Below are 18,407 nucleotides of genomic sequence, written 5' to 3'. Positions count from 1 at the left end.
TTTGGACTTTTGAGAACTTTAACATCTATTTAGTTCTTTAATTTATTTAATGTATTGCAATGACACTGCTACTACTTTGAATAAGACTGTTGATGGCTATTAGCCATCAATATTGTGATTTTATATACATATATTTGCTATTTGAAATTGCTACGCCTAACATTACTTAACATTTTTTAAGTAATTGACTAACATTCTATTTATTTTATTTATTTACATAGGAACAGATTTTGCTGCAGGTTTTGGTTTAATGTTAGAAGGGAAACATGTGAGTGATGCAGGCAGTTTCAGAGGACACATTAGCACAAACAACGGACCGATGGAGAGTATTTTTTCCAGAAGAATATGACCGAAATACCAACAAATAATCCAGGTAAAAGTGCATTTGTCTGTGATGACAACACTCGAAGTTGATTTGAACACCTCTATAACTTGGTTATTCTTTTTTAGCTTTTATTTAATTAATATATATATACATATGTATATATATCCATTAAATAAAAGCTAAAAAATAATAAAAATTTCACAGGACTAATAATTTTTATATAATTGTATATAAGGTGCACTGTTAGACAATTAAAAGGGTTTTTTACAGTAATTTACTGGCAACACTGTTGGCAACAAGTGCTAACCAAGTTATAGAGGTGTTCAAATCAACTTCGAGTGTTGTCATAACAGACAAATGCACTTTTACCTGGATTATTTGTTGGTATTTCGGTCATATACTTCTGGAAAAAATACTCTCCGTCGGTCCATTGTCCCCACGCAAACGCAGGGAGAACATGCAAACTCCACACAGAAACACCAACTGACCCAGTCGAGGCTCGAACTAGCGACCTTCTTACTGTGAGGCGACAGCACTACCTACTGCGCCACTGCGTCGCCCTACTTTCAAATTATGAAAAATAAATAAATAAAGTGTTTAGAAAAAGCTGTTGTATGTATTTGAGTATCTTTCTGCTTCTGCGTGCACAACTCACCACTTTGGATGTTCAGTGCATGATGTTTGTCCACACTCCAGCCACCAAGGTTGGATGCAGTGGTCTCGTATCCCTGCAGAACAGCCGTCCGCTTCTCCCAGAGGATCAGATCCGGACAGGATTCATACTCAAACCCCACGGACACTAGCAAGAGAGAGGAACAAACACATTCAAGAGTTCACTTACAAGTTCACTTTGTAGAGCATGCAAAGCTCTTCAGACAAAGAAACTACTGCATTAAAGTGACATTTTCCACCAAAATGAAAATTCTGTCATCATTTACTCATCCTCCACTTGTTCCAAACCTGGCTGAGTTTCTATCTCTTGATGAACACAAAAGAAGATACACTGAGGAATGTTGATGGAAAAAACAGACATTGACTTCCATAGTATTGCTTGTTTCTATTATGGAACTCGATGGTTGCTTTTTTCTTAACATTCTTCAGAATAACTTGTTAAAAAAAAAGAAAAAAAAGCATAAAAGTTTAGAACCACTTGAGAGTGAGTAAATGGTGTGGGAATTTTCATTCTTGGGAGAACTATTCCTTTCAATGGTCTCAAAATCAATTCCTGGATGGCTGCAGATCTGCATAGTTCAGCGGCAACCACCTCCAACTCACAGCTGCTAAATAGTTTCTAGTCATCTTAAACACCTTGCTTAGTTGGATCAGCTGTTTTTGATTAGGGTTGGAGCAAAACTGTGCAGAGCTGCAGCAGGAATTGAGTTTGAGGCCTATACCTTAAATCAATTTTCTATAGAAAAACTAGTGGATTTTTAGCAGGCATTTGAAAACAGACAAAGAGTAATTCTCTTTAAAAGCAAGATATTTGTAAGTTGCTGTCCTGCTACTGTGTATGTACAAGACTACCAATAATATCTTCTGGACAGAGTTTAGGGGTGAAGAAGTTCAGACAGATAGACAGGAGCAAGCATTTAAAGAGATTTATAAACAAAAAATCAGAATTGTAAAATCTGTTTTCTGATTTACTAAAAACCAGTGATGCTTACAACACTTATGAATAAGTCTGGTTGCAGCATTTGGATTAGGTGAATGTGAGCGATTTGAGACTAGGATATAAAACAGTTTAAGCCAATCTTGATGTAACAAACACACGAAAACAGCCATTTCTACGGTTTTAAAAGTCAGGAAGTCTTTCATTTGTATAGAAGCTCATAGAAACTGTATCTGATAATGGAAGAAATAAGTTTATCAAATTTTTGTGACTGATCAACATGAATTAACACCCAAGTTGCACAACTGAAAAGATTTAGCTGTTTGACACATACAATCAGACCGGTGTGATCGGTCTAGGCTGGTCTCTGGAGCGTATGATATGATCAGCTGTTAAATTCAAATCTGCTTTACCGAGATGGCTTACACTGAGGCAGAGAAAGACGCACATACTGTAGCACGTCAAAGACTATAATTTAACAGTGTTTTCAAACAAATAGCATTCATTTTAGATTTCAGATATTTAAATACACATAAGTACTAGCTAAATAGTTATGTTTTGTAAAATACACACTGAGACGGCAATGATAATTATTTTTTTAACATAATCAGATAATGTGCTTTATTCACATCAGATACACACTGGTTAGGTTACTAGAATGTTTATTCTACCCTCCTCCCAGATAATCATCCACTTACATTTGTGTATTTTAGTAAAAGTTGATAAATCAACATGTTGTAAATCCAGCATCACAAATCCCCCCATCCAGCCCCAGAGCTTCAATGTGCAGGGTCAGACAGAATCTGTGAATATTTTCTGCTATTCTTTGCAGCACTTTGTAAAAAAAATCTGTGGATTTATGCGAAATAATATTGCAGAATTGAAAAAAACTTAACGCATGAAGAAAAAATAAACTTTTTTAGGCAAGGCAAGGTTTTCATTGCATTCCAATAACAACTCTCTCATATAGTATATCTACAAAAAGACAGAAACTATTACTTTACAAACTGTAATGTGAATAAATCATATAAATATTTGCATATTATGCGATATCATTACTGAAATTGATATAAAAATGAAATAAATATATACTTGCACACATTTACATAAGTAAATAAACAGCCTTAATGGTGGGCTAAAAAAAATGTGCACAGATTCTGTGTGGGCTTAGTGATGTGTCACATTATAAACTTTAAAGCGTTATGTACCTAATAATTAAAAGTATTTAGGAGCATTTAAAATGTATGTGTGAAAAGGTTAAAAACAGATAACCTCTTCAGATCAGAACTTATACACTGATAGATCTCATTTTGAATTTTAGATGATTACCTTGAGGAACTCAACCCTGAGAAAAGAGACTCTAAGAACTTCATTCCCCACTCACCGAAAGCCTCGGACAACCCATACACTTTCTGGCTGTAGACGTCGGTTTTGTCCCAAACAAAGTCATAGGAGAGGTTGGGAGCAGCTGAAAACCACTTCCTGAAGAGTCTTCCCTCGACGGCCACCATGAGGTGCACCTTCATCAGGCTGAAGGGGATGGTGGAGTGGGTGAGGGTGATTCGCAGAAGAGACTTGTAGCCTGAAGTCCGGCTGCTCAAGTAGCCCAAACGCATGTCTGTACCTGGGATCCGCACTTCTTCTTGGAGGGTCTGAAGAGAGAGAGAAAAGTGAAAATTAAGATATTAGCTACAACAAAACAGAGCGAACAGTAACAAATCTGTTAATTTTGTGGGAGATGCACCCTGCTGAGAAGTGTTTGCATTATTTAGCATCTCCGGTATATACGCAAATGAGAAGGAATTAATTTATTTTCCAGAGCAGACACTTTATTATACTGTGCAAGAAATACTAATTATTGGGAGAATCTAGGCCATAATTCACCTCAGAGTTATTATATTAAAAGTTAAAATTAAATGCTGTTCAAAAGTTTCAAACCTCCCTTATGCGCAGTAAGACAGAATTATTCGATCAGTAATACAGTAAAAAAAAAAAGTAATGCCTTTTTATAATTGTATTACTGTGAATAAGGAATAATGCTTTACAGCATAATTACACTACCTGACAAAAGTCTTGTCGCCTATTCAAGATTTAGGAACAACAAATAATAACTTGACTTTTAGTTGATCAATTGGTATCAGAAGCGGCTTATATGAAAGACAATGGCCTCTAGATTACGCTTATTTTGCCAAAATAAAATATGATCATGCCTTGATTTTTAATTATTTAATTAGAACAGTAAGATCTGACTTTGCCTAGACTAAAGTCTTGTCACTAAACATAAATAATGTACAGTATAGAATATAAAGTCAGGGTGCAGTGAAAAAAAAAAAGAATTAATATTGTGTATGACTCCCATGAGCTTGGTGGACTGCATCCATACATCTCTGCAATGACTTAAATAACGTATTAATAAAGTCATGTGGAATGGCAAAGAAAGCGTCCTTGTAGGACTTCCAGAGTTCATCAAGGTTCTTTGAATTCATCTTCAATGCCTCCTCCTTCATCTTACCCCATACATGCTCAATAATGTTCATGTCTGGTGACTGAGCTGGCCAATCCTGGAGCACCTTGACCGTCTTTGCTTTTAGGAACTTTGACATGGAGCCTGAAGTATGAGAAGGAGCGCTATCCTGCTGAAGAATTTGCTGTGGTTTGTAATGTAATAGGCAGCACAAATGTCTTGATACCTCAGGCTGTCGATGTTGCCATCCACTCTGCAAATCTCTCACACATCCACATTCTGCATGTAACCCCAAACCATAATTTTTCCTTCACCAAACTTGACATATTTTTATAAGAATCTTGGGTTCATGCGGGCTCTAATAGGTCTTGTGCAGCATTTGTGATGATTGTGATGCAGTTCAACAGATGATTCATTGGAAAAATCTACCTTCTACCACTTTTCCAAATGATTAACTAGAGGTCTAGTTATTAATTAACTGCTCTTACAACTGGGATCGACGACAAGATTTTAGGTAGTGTACTTATTCACAAGAATAAAATGATAAAGTTGCATTACTTTTTAAAATTTAATTATATATTTTTTTATTATAATTTTAATTAAATACATTTTTTATATTTACTTGTATTTTATTATCAAATATCCTAATATTTTGAAAACTAACTTAGATTTTGTGTGGAAAAAGTATTAAATTACATAAAAACCTCAATATTTAATATTTAAACTATTCTGGACTATTCAAACTTCTATTGTGTTTTGCCATTAAGGTCATGACAAATCTTTGAATCAGATTTTCACCCAAGTATACACTACTTAATATGGAAAATGAGGACATGACTGTCAAACAATTATTTTAAAATATAAACACATTTTCTTAACACCATTCGACACATTATTTCTTTCCTTTTGATTACAGGGTGAAAAATGACCCAGAAACCTATAAATCCCTCAACCATGATAACAAGTGAGCAAATTACTCTGCGTAAAGCAATGCATTCGTCTCGGTCACTTGGGCATCATTAACAACACCATCGCTTCCTCGCAGGAAGTGGACTCAGAGGTTTCTCATTGCTCACTGCGGAGCTCTCATTAACTCTCGGCGTATCGCTCCTTTATCACAGCCAGACACAAAGCTGACCAATAAACACAGACGATCGCTACTGCGTCAATAAACACTGATAAGAAAAGCTCCTGCATAGACATTTCTGTTTGTAAACCTGCGATAACCCTTTGTGTGGGTGCGTATAGATGCATATGTGGATACAGTATGTGTGTGTGTGCGTGCGTGCGTGCGTGCGTGCGTGTGTGTGTGTGTGTGAGAGAGAGAGAATGGCTGAATTTGGGATGGGACAGATATTAATAGCAATGCATGTGAGACTGAATCATTAATCTTGTTAACCAAAGACAATATAATTAGGAAGGTGGCACACTGCTACAAGTAGATGCATTAGTATTCAAACACAGACACAAACAGACACACATACACAATTCATACTGTATGCATGCATTGAAATGTATATACCTTCTCTACAAACACACTAACAGGGACATTCTGAACACACAAACCGGGATGGCAGTCAGTCAAGTTAAAAACGCAGACTGCAAATGCTCCTCCAGGAGTCAGACTCAAAAAGCCTCCATGCTGCTTTCGTCTAAATGTAATTATCGTTCTTCAGAAAATGTCTGGCGTAGTAAATTGGACTGTGTATCTCTGCCCAATTACACACAGGAGATAAAATCACAGGACTGCCACCCGAGACAGAGGCTCCTCCGTTCCCTTCTGATGTACATTTCCCAATATCTGCCCCTGCTGTCTATCAGAACATCATTACCAACCGGCACTAGCCTGGAATCAATCGTGGCAAATTACCATGCTTTTTCCCTTCCTTCTGTTTTTTTTGACAGAAGAAACTGTAGACTGTCAGACTAAACAAGACTGCTTAAAAAAGCACTAGGTTTAAGATTTTAAGTGAGCACAAATCAAAAAAATGTGAAAACATTTTAAATTCAATACTAATGTAGGACTTTCCGGTATGTGTCACTATTGTTTGCATATGTATATTATAATTGTTTTATTTTTAAAATTGTCTATATTCATCTTGTTATTTTAAGTGCAGGCACATGTATGTTGTATTTCAGTCAGAATTATTAGAATTATTTTTAATATTTCCCAAATGATGTTTACCAGAGCAAGGAAATGTCCACAGTATGTCTGATAACATTTTATTTCTTCTGGAGAAAGTCTTTTTTTTTTTTTTTCGGCTAAAATAAAAGCAGTTTTTATTTAAAAAAAAAAAAAAACATTTTAAGGTCAATAATATTAGCTCCTTTAAGCTATATTTTTTTTTCGATAGTCTACAGAACAAACCATCATTATACAATAACTTGCCTAATTACTCTAACCTGCCTAGTTAACCTAATTAACCTAGTTAAGACTTTAAATGTCACATTAAGCTGTATAGAAGTGTCTTGAAGAACATCTAGTAAAATATTATTTACTGCCATCATGGCAAAGATAAAATAAATCAGTTATTAGAAATGAGTTATTAAAACTAATATGTTTAGAAATGTGTTCTCTCTGTTAAACAGAAATTGGGGAAAAAAATAAGCAGCATTAGATTAGAAGTGCATAATTCCAGCCAAACAGATTTTCAAGTAGCACACATGTGTATGTGTGTGTGTGTATCCTGAAGATGTTGGAATTCAACAGTCTGTGTGGTGTGCTTCTTTGGGGCTTCTCCACACTGTAACTCTATCGAATGTGGGAAAGACAGAGAAGTTGGACTCATCAGAGAACAATACAAGTTTTACATTGTGCACAGCCCATGATTTTCACTGCTGGCATCACTTTTTGGCTGACAACTTTCAGACACTCTGAGAACAACAAACAAAAAATATCTGCATGTACTATAAAGAATGTTGTTTTTCTCAGCACACACAAATAAAGCATGTGCACAGAAGCTGCTGTCAGATGATTAGTTAATGTTAGATGCGAAGAGCGAATAAAAAAAAAGTCGTTTTTTTGTTGTCACAAGGTTATATCAACGGAGTGTTCTGGGTAACGCATTATAAGTAACGCATGTTACATAATAATTTTACTTTTCTACTTTTAAAAATAAGTAATAATATTTCAGTTACTTTTAAAAACTATAACGCAAGTTACTTTTTACCTTGCTCAATTGGCTTTTAAAAAACATATTGCAATATAAAAATTACCTTAGGTTAAATCACACACTTAACGAGAGAGCGTGCTGCGAGGCAACAGACAGTCAGCTCACACTAACCAGGTCTCTTTTTTCACAGCAGCTGAGTCAGTGTACTGTTCTAGTAACTGAATAATTCAGGATATTGGTTTATTTCGAGTCAGAGGGGGTATCCGGTATGTCAAAATGTAATAATTAAGTACTTACTGAAGACGCAAACCGTTACACGACAACTCAGTTCAATTTAATGAACTGGTTCGACCGGTTCACTTGGAAGACCTGGTTAAAACAAACGGTTCCCGGTTCCCGTTTGAACTCATCAAAGAAAAGAAGTAGATTGTCGTTAAGTGTAGATTATGTTTAGGTAAATCTCTTGTCAACTGCAAGAAGCATGACATTGAAAAAAAAAACAACAAAAAAAACAAACAAAACTGGATGCAAAGCACTACTCCCGCACCCCACCTTCAGCTACACAACAAATTATAGAAATCAGTTCATGTTCTCCAGATAAAACCATTAATTCGATTGAAAAAAAAGGTTATTGCTTTTATTGTTGAGGAAATGCAGCCACCGTCTACTGTAGAAGCGACTGTGTCTATAGTAAGACTTTTTCTCTTTTGGGAAAAGATTTACACATTTGTTAAGGCCACTTGAAGCAGTTTATCTAATGTATAAAGATCAAACATTTATTTTGATTTGAGGATGTTTGTTTTATTGTCTTACTGTTCATGTTGTCATAAAACATTTTAATGGTTTAAAATCTGTTTTTGCCTTAATATAAACTATTTCATGTTAGTCCTCTTAAGGGGGTCACACACCAGATGTGCCGCTCAGTCTCAATGGACAGTGAATTTACTTAACTAATAACACAAACTGTACAAAAGTAGCAAACATATTACTTTACATGCTTTCATTAATCTGTATATACATCATGTATAGCTCTGGGCTCAGAAAGTTCTCAAAATATAATTTTATCCTTCATTTTTTAAGGAAAATGAAGGTGTAGGTTATAAAGGTGGTTGTTAAATGCAGAGCTTCTCTATAAAAAGGACTCCACCTGCAAGTTCTAAAAGAGATCAAACCTTTAGCCAGGTAAGAAAAAGTAATGCAAAAGTAACTCAAAAGTAATATAACGCATTACTTTCCATGAAAAAAGTAACTAAGTAACACAATTAGTAAATAGTTTTTGAGGAAGTCACTCAATATTGTAATGCACTACTTTCAAAAGTAACTTTCCCCAACACTGGTCAAAAACATGCAATGTAGGTTATGTCTTTGAAGACTGTAAATGGTGTATTAAATCTGTGAAACAGATGACAACACAATGCTACTCAACCAATCTCAACCACATAGTATTGGTTACACCAACAGATCAATCGCACACCATATGAACATCCCTTCTGTAGTTTGTAGCAATTTGTTTTCATCACCTGAATCTCTGGAACGACGATGCCCCTCTCAGGGCAGGTCCCTGCAAACGCTGTCAGTGGAGCAGGGAGGACGATGGGCATGGGACGGGTGAAGCTGCTCAGGTCGCAGCTGGGGATGTCATTAACCTCGTGTCGCATCACAATTGTATCCATGACGAAGAAACGCCCCCATGGCAGCCACAAGGTGTGCTCCTGAGTGATGAACGGAGCACGTTCAAATCGCAGGCCAATGGCCACGCCACCGTTGCTCACCAGGTCAAAGCTGAAACAAAGAGGACATGTGTGTTTACATCAAGCCGTGGCATCCTGCTCTCCCTCGTAAAGCTAATAAGAAAGTAACTGAAACTGCAATTCATCGAAATTCCACTAGGCCTGGCTCCAAAATAGAGCACATTTCTAATGACCCCAATGTTAAAATAGCCAACTTTACAGCAGAAAAAATGGTGTTTAAAGCCTGGTACAAAAGATGATTTTGGTGTATAAAGCTAATATTACCATTCATTACAACTGTAAGAGGGGTGAATGTTTTTAGAACATTTCTTTTATTTTAAGTTATATTAGGTCTGCATACCTTCACATCCCCTCATCTGATTCCGGCTGATTAGCTAATTGTATTTTTGTTTTGTTTTATGTGGTTTTACACAGTCAGTTGCCTTTTAGAATTATTTCTCACAATTATAAGATAATATGGCATGCTGTGCAGTTAATTGTGCTCACAAACCCTTCAAGTGGCCTCCATTTCTCAGTTCAGTGAAAATTTTATAAACTTATATACCATATCTAGAAATGTATGTTTTATTTAAGATAATTTATCATACATAATTTAATAATTTATAATTTTCTTTAGAACTTGAATTCACTCCAGAATCTGACAGATTGTCATCTGAAACAGCGTCATACAATGTTACGTCTGCATTTCATAAACAGCCTTGCATTTACTAACACAGACTATATGCTAAGTATTTGGAAGTAATTACTGCCATCTAAGCAAAATGCTAGCATTTTTTATTTTATCTGCTCACGCTCCACCTCTTTGCACTGTTTTGGTTACCCCCATTTGCCGCAATGACACGCAACCAAAATGGTGACGGTTCAATGGATTTATTTGTGCTCTTCAGAAACCTATGGGTGACGTCACTGATACTGTGTCCATATTTTTTACAGTCTATGGGTTACACAGAGCAGGTTAGAATTTTGAATGTGAAAGAGTAGAGTAGGGGTGTAAACCCTCACTGCTCTTACAGTTCGGTTCGACAATGAGTATCATTACATCGACTGGATCATTACATCGACTGGATTCAATGCAATCATGTTGCATTGATGATGCATGACTTTCTCAATTTTCAATTTTATTTTATGTGTAAACAATTTTTTCATTAAATATTGTAAAAGCATATATATATACAAATATATGAACTGAACCTTTACATTTGAACATTCAATTCAGCTACACACAGACCAAAATAAAAACATTTAATGTCTATAAAACATGAGGGAAATTTGCTAAACAGTGGTACAATTTTTTTCCTAATGTAAATTTTGTGAGAAAAATGAAGTGTCGAACTTACTATATTTGAGGTGCTATATACCTCTAAACTTTAATTTCATTTTCCTTATACTTAGCCCTTTTATTCATCAGGGGTCGCCACAGCGGAATGATCCGCCAACTTATCCAGCATATGTTTTACACAGCAGATGCCCTTCCAGCTGCAACCCAGTACTGAAAAGTCCCCATACCACACTACGAAAGAACTATTGTAAGCTAAACCTAAACTGTTTACAGGTTGTACCTCTAAATATTCATTTCATTTAACTATCCTTCAGCTTAGTCCCTTCACCACAGCAGAACGAACCGCCAATTTATCCACCATATGTTTTACACAGTGGATGCCCTTCCAGCTGCAACTCAATACTGGGAAATACCCATACCACACTACGAAAGAACTATTGTAACTTAAACCTAAATTGTTTACAAGTTGTACCTCTAAACTTTAATTTCATCTAATTTTCCTTTGGCTTAGACCTTTTATTCATCAGGGATCGCCACAGCAGAATGAACCGCCAATTTATCCACCATGTCTTTTACACAGCAGATGCTCTTCTAGCTGCAACCCAATATTGGGAAACCTCATACCACACTACGAAAGAACTATTGTAAGCTAAACCTAAATTGTTTACAAGTTGTACCTCTAAATATTCATCTCATTAAACTATCCTTCAGCTTAGTCCCTTTATTCATCCAGGATTTCCACAGCGGAATGAACCGCTAACTTATCAACCATATGTTTTACACAGCGGATGTGCTTCTGGCTGCAACCCAATACTGGGAAACACCCATACCACACTACAAAAGAACTTTATAAGCTAAACCTAACTGTTTACAAGTTGTGCCTCTAAACTTAACATGTCATAATTATCCTGCTAGTTCTCTATGACTACTTATTTTTTTATTAAATCCATTCACCAACAGAATTAAAAAGACTGTATAACTCATTCATGAAGCACAGTTATTTGCTAAAATATGCCAACCATCACACCCTTCAAAACGGCATTTGGATTTGCTAGTACAATAGCATTCCATTATCTAATAATACCATTTACTAACATTTTAATCAACATTATTCACTCTTCCTCTGCACGACCATCAAAACCAGACTTAATAAAGGTTGTAATTCATTATGTTCCTCTAAATGACAGGATTCAGATGAAAAGGACTCGGCTTCAGTTAGTTGGGATGGGTTTTTAATCTGGCAGCTACACAATGTGACCGGAATACAATGAAGCACTGGCTCAGTTTAATACACTGTGCTTTTTTTGAATTTGCATTAATAAAATCAGCATGAATGTGTGGTGTGCGATGTCGCTCGTCTCTCTTGGGGAATAAACTGGCGAGGTTCTTCACTAGCCGAGCGTCTTTGTTGTGCGCTGGAACGGTGTGCTTTGATAAAAGAGGTGAGGGGGGAAATGACATTTAAGGGAAGGGTAAAGTATTATTGATCTGTGCTGTCTGTGCTAACATAACTTTATAATAACCTCACAATGGCAGTGCATGCTCTACATACAGAGTCGCTCTGTTGTTGACGCCGCTAACAGGACGCTGGCTACCATGCGAGTTGACTGACGGTGTACAAATCAACTCTGATCTTCTTTCTTGTGAAGAAACACACCTTTACAACACGCTCGGATAGAAATGAAAGCACATTTTAGTTTTAAATGCGGTTGCGGTGCTAACAGCTGATTAGCGTGATACATGGATGCTAGAAATGCACTGTAGTGTGTGTCTTTGTTCTCGGATGTTGGCATAAATGCGGTGTGCATCTGTAGTCACACCTCACGCTGCTTGAACATTAATTCAACTACATATCCCAACGGGCTATTCACAGAGCTTTCATTGGCACGGCTGATAAACAAAGGTCTGCTTTGCCCTTGTTGTCGTGCCCTTGCTAAAATGTGAGCATTTGTCTGAGCGCGGTGGGAGTTTGAGCAGAGTGTGCTTGTCTGTGAGAGAGAGAGCGAGCCTGTGTGCGTTTTTATGCAGGAGCGGAGCCGACGCTAATCTGCAGTAAAAGCTAGCCGGCTAGTCACATGTTCTAAGAGAAGCGCGCACACATATAACCATTATATAAGCACATAGTTGGGCCCTAAAGGCTGCCATGCCAATCGATGAGTGATTCGCAGGCCTGTTATCAATCACGCAAACACCTCAGGCATGGGTGACACACTTTATTAGTGCATTCAGCCTTTCAGTGCACACTTTGAGGCGACGCGGCGTTAACCCAATGGGGTTATCTAGATCGATGGGTTACACCCTAAACAGGTCAAAGCCAACCAAGTTGAACTAAATTGGAGCTGTGTTCACACAGCATTCACACATAACACTGTTTTAAATGGCAATAGCAAATGTATTCTAAAAGTTGAAATGACTCTCTTACATTTACAGGCCTCTCACAAATATTTTGAGGGTGATGTATAAACAAAAACAATGAAGATTCACTTATTTGTTATTTGTTCATTGAGACAGATTACAGAACTACCACCCCTACCGCTGCGCTGCTGTTGCTGCTACTACTACAACTACTACTTCTACAGTACTACTACTTCTCCTTCTATTAATGTTAATAATACTACTTTAAAAATAAAACTTTATTTTAATTACTCATTTTTAAGTACCAAACTATTACCTAGTATCTGCTGACTACTAATTTATTGGCTGTTTATATACATATTATGAATGGTCGTAGTCTAAAGGCTGATCAAGCGCACGCGAATGTGCAACGTGCAAGGCAGGTGCCATGAGTCACACCGATCGCTCCATGCAGAAGTATAAACCAGCCCTAATTCTCTATATAAGTAGCAATTTGAGAGTTTATTGAGGCAAAAGTCATTGTTAATGATTTATTAATAGTGAGAAGTGTCATTTATAATAATGTGTGACGCTGATGATAATAATAATAATATTAATAATAATAATAATAATATTAATAATAATATTATTAATAATAATAATAATAATAATAATAATAATAATAATAATAATAATAATAATAATAATAATAATAATAATAATAATAAATAAATAATACATTTTAGGTACAACAATCACAGTTAATATGGAACATTATTAGACTTTTTCTATTTTTTTTGGCTTACAGTTATGTTATGTCATATTAAACAATTGTGTATTGTAACGCTCAAAGTTACAAAGTTATCCTTATTTGTTTTAGTAATTAAAATGCTTTTGCAAACAATTTCTGCACTGTAAAAAATACTGGTTGCCTTAAGTTTTTAAGCTGATTCAAATTAATCTTATGAGTCATTTGAATTTATATCATATTAAACTGATTTAAAACAGCTTGAGTAACTTTTAAACTTAAGTTAGAACATTATTAACTTGGTTTAATAAGTTACATTGAACTAAAAACATGCCTAAGTGATCATATAATTTTTACAATGAGGAAATGTTAGCACAAAAAATGCAAAAATAAATTTGATTATAATGTATGCTTTTGGTACTTGTTTTGTGGCTGTTTGAACACATATAAACTAAATTTACCCCACGAAAAATAAATCTGATCAAATATGCTTTCAACTATACCTTTGGGAGTGATAAAAAAGTGAAAAAGCTAAAAACATTTTAGACCCTGTTTAAAACTGTATTTAATGTTGTCCACTTGTGATCACGCTGACAAAACACATATGTGGGACCCTGGACCACAAATAGCTGTGGGAATAGCCAAAATATATATTGTATCAGTCAAATTTTATATAACTTAATTATTATAACTTATTTTTATTAGTAATGTGCATGCTAAAAACTTAATTTTAGCTCAAGTGGTCCATTAGGGGTGCGTTTCCCAAACAACAACATAACTTGCGGCTGAACTATCATAGTACGATGCATCATATGGGAAAAGAACAATGCATTGACGAGAATTTCCTAAAATCGTAGTCTCTCTGTCACAGATCCATAGTTTGAACCACGTTAGATATAACGTAAAACATCCATAATGACATTCTAAACAGGGTGGAGTAACAACTTCTTTAGAGAAAACCCCATAATTTTTATGCAAATGATTTTTTTTACATGCACTCGCATTAAAAAAAAAATTCCAATATTAGTTTTGGTAAAAACATTTCATATTAATTGAAATATATGTAAACGACACATATAGGACCTATATATGTTTCCTTTACAAATATTATTAAGAATATCCCATATAAAACAACTAACACATATTCTAATTTCTTATAGAATTCATATAAATTGTTAATGGTTGTAGGGCTAATTTACAGTAGACTATTTATTAAGAAATGGAAAAAAATCCTACCTGATAATAATAATAATAATAATTATTATTATTATTATTATTATTATTATTATTGTTATTACAATTATTAAGTAGGATATTGTTTATTTATTTTATTTAGGTATTTATTTTCTTTTGAAAAGTCTACTTTTTCAATTTCACACATTCAAACCATTTTTTTAAAATAAATAACATACTATAAACTATAACCATATATATTTGTTTTCATAAGCTTTGGAGAAGTAACATAGCCTAAATTTCGCTTTTAAACAATAGGTCGCCTATAACTTTCGTCATGAGCAATGGCTGTGTTTTCAAATGTTTTGAAAGTGCACTATGAAGGGAACACAATTATCAACATGAAGATCGCTAAAACTGAACTGTAAAAATACTTTGAAAGCAAAATACACCTAAGAGAGATGACTTTATTATTATTTCTTTTTTAAATAATTCCAAGTTTAAATGTTAAAATGTTCTAAATAAATAGGGCATATGGGGGATAACTGGGAACAGAACACAACCAGGACATATGCTTCTAACTACAAGCTCTAGAGGTGTAGTTGCAAGCCTACAAGTTTGCGAAGCAGTTTGCGAATGTTCGTTGCAATGACGGATTTGGGAAACACCAAATCAACAAACTATGTTTGTAACTACGGAACTTCTGACCTTAGTTAGCTAACGATAGTTTTCGAAAATGCACACCAGAGCGAATCTACAGTTAAAGACTCAATGAATCAAATGATCCATTCAGAGTTATTTCACAGTATTTCAACTATCTATTCAGACTGAATCTCTTGTTAATTCAGTTAAATTAATCTGTGTCAAAGCAGCTTATCATAGTTAAGTTCTAGTAATTTGAAACCGCTTCAGTAAAATTTTTACAGATGAAGTTCAGTTTAGTATAAATTAATGTAAGTTAATGACTCACTGATTCAAATGATCCATTCAGAGGAAGTCTCTAGTTCACAGCTCACTAGTTCAAACAATCCATTTATTTTTTTAACCTTCAGATTCCAGATTTTCAGAAACTTGTATCAAGAATTATCCAATCCTAACAAACCATACAAAAGTGGAAAGCTTATTAATTCAGCTTTCAGATGATGTATAAATCTTAATTTCCAAAAATTGGCTCTCATGACTGGTTTTGCGGCCCAGGATCACATTTTAATACCAGGTGTAATCGGCTTTGTAGCATTTAGAGAAAATCGGCAGTATTACTAATGACCACCTTTGGGATCTAACAGAGACTGAATCTCACACAACACTGGTGTAACTTCCAGCACATTAACAGTCACCTGACATCTCTACCGTCTATCGCTCAGTGGTTCTGGATGATGTGATGCAGCATTCAACTCTCTCCTTCAGGGAAAGAGCGTTGCGTAAGTGACTCTCAATACATCAAGGCAGATGTATAATGGATGGCTTTTAGGATCTCCAGAGCCTGACTTTAGGCAAAATTTTGTATTACATGAACGTCCACTGAATGTTATTTGGTCAGTCCGGCTTTAATGGCTAAGCAGAGAAGCAAAGTAACCTCTTTGGGAGTGAAGCAAGAAGTAATTTAAAATAACAACAGCGCTGGCAAAATCAGTTAAGACAGCTTTCCCATTTTTTTTAAGCAGGCAAGCAGGTGCATTGGTGATTTCATGCCGGACTGAGCCTGTTCTTGCAGGGCTTGATGGGCTGTTGTGGGAGGGAGACCATGTGTTTACGAGCAAAGGGAGAGAAAAAATAGAGAGAGCCAGGAAGACGGAAGATTGTTTACGACTACAAAAAGCACCATCCGAACAAACAGGCAAAATGCGCAATGGTGTGCTGGGAATAAAATTGTCCTCCAATTTTATTTTCAGCACATTATGGAACATTCCGCCATACAGAAAGAGTGTGCGTATATGTGTGTGTGTGTATATTATAGCTTAAAGATGACTTCAACTGAGTGTAAAAATCTTGATGGTTCTTTGGAATTTGTTTTTTCAAACTGATCTTTATTTTGTATTCTCTATTGGATTCAAGTCAGGTGATTGGCTGGGCCATTTTACAGCTTGATTTTCTTTTTTGAAACAATTTGAGAGTTTCCTTAGCTGTGTTTTGGACCATTGTCTTGCTGAAATGTCCACTCTGGTTTCATTTTCATCATCCTGATAATGTAGAGGTTGCCTGAAGCAGCTAATATTAATTTACAATGATGAAGAGCTAAGGGTTGCTGAATAACTTCAGCTGCTGTCTGGGCTTTCACTATCTTTCTACACTGCCCTTTCTTCATGTACTTTTTTTTCCTGTGTCATTTAATTTTATTACACATAACTTAATTTGTAAACTAATTCAATTTGTTTGTCTGTGGTTGTTATCAACATCTGGTCAAAATTTCAAGTCAACAGCACCTTTAGAAATATGATTTCTCCCCAATGTGTATATATATATATATATATATATATATATATATATGTGTGTGTGTAATTGAAGGAATTGAATAACTAATAAAACCTATAATAACAATAAAACCCTGCTCTTTTCTAAAAGTTTATATATGTGATTCTATGATTGTTATTTTTTTTTTATTTAGTCTTCTGAGTATTTCTACCTTGAATTTCCATAAATGATGATGATGATGATGATGATGATGATAATAATAATAATAATAATAATGATGATGATGATGATGATGATGATGATGATGATGATGATGATAATAATAATAATAATAATAATATCAAATCAAATTAAATTAAATAAACAGCGTTCTGATAGCAAAAACAAGGTTACTTCAGACGTGTTTTAAAACTATCAAAATGTAAAAAAATTGTGAAAAACTGTGTCTACATGGATCCCAAAACTTATAGAATTTCTGGAATATCAGAATTTTAAAAGGTGAATATCAGGATCATAGAATGTTATTGAATTTTGTTATTAAAGAGCCCCTATTATGGGCTATTGATAATGGCCTTCCATGCAGTGTGTAACACAGGTCTAAGTGAAATATCCAGCTAAGACTTTAATCTGAAAGTGCACCGTGTTTAAAACTATTGGTTCATCTATAAAAAACTCATAAGCTGTGTCTCATTACAGAGGCTGCATCCTCCGAAGGATGCATTTGAAGTGCGCTGCATCATCGCGGCGCGACGAAGGCTGTCTCATTTAAAAAAATTCGAAGGCTCCTTCAAACGCAGCCTCCAAATGCATCCTTCGTTTCCCAGGTTAATGAAGGACACAACCGGTGGATTCTTCGCAGCCTTGAACGTCCCAAGATTCATTGCAGGCTGATAACGGCAGGACGTTTTTAAAAGAAAACTCTAGATTAAATTTGTATGAATTAGGTTTATTTTACTTGGATATCTAAACACATGTTAAAAACAAAAAGATTATGACATGTCTTACGAAAGAGTGATTTTATAGACAGGTTATATGTTTATGTGTACATGTATGGATTAAAGGAAATATATTTCCAACTTCTGTAAACCTCACTTTGCGTTTAGATTACTCACAATATGTTTTAAAATCACTTTGAAAAAAAAAAGTCATTACAAATCGTATTACTGCTTATTAGGCAGCTGTTACGGTTGCTAGGTGAC

The 18,407-nt window shown here is 35.2% G+C and overlaps 1 protein-coding gene across 8 annotated transcripts in view; it reads right to left on the bottom strand.

Moving 5' to 3' along the window:
* Positions 1–18,407, bottom strand: part of tenm4 (teneurin transmembrane protein 4) — a 493,967-nt gene that overhangs the window by 95,898 nt on the left and 379,662 nt on the right. For all 8 annotated transcript variants that reach the window (XM_056474308.1, XM_056474302.1, XM_056474300.1 and 5 more), the window contains 3 exons: positions 9,032–9,293; positions 3,319–3,586; positions 981–1,124 (listed from right to left, as the gene is read on the bottom strand). In XM_056474308.1, coding sequence (XP_056330283.1) covers positions 981–1,124; positions 3,319–3,586; positions 9,032–9,293 — 674 coding nt within the window. The remainder of the gene's footprint in view (positions 1–980; positions 1,125–3,318; positions 3,587–9,031; positions 9,294–18,407) is intronic.

The sequence above is a fragment of the Danio aesculapii genome, chromosome 15 (assembly GCF_903798145.1).
Source record: "Danio aesculapii chromosome 15, fDanAes4.1, whole genome shotgun sequence".
In the NCBI taxonomy this organism is placed as follows: domain Eukaryota; kingdom Metazoa; phylum Chordata; class Actinopteri; order Cypriniformes; family Danionidae; genus Danio; species Danio aesculapii.
The sequence above is the reverse complement of the archived record's forward strand: the minus strand, read 5'-3'. Positions and strand labels throughout refer to the sequence as shown.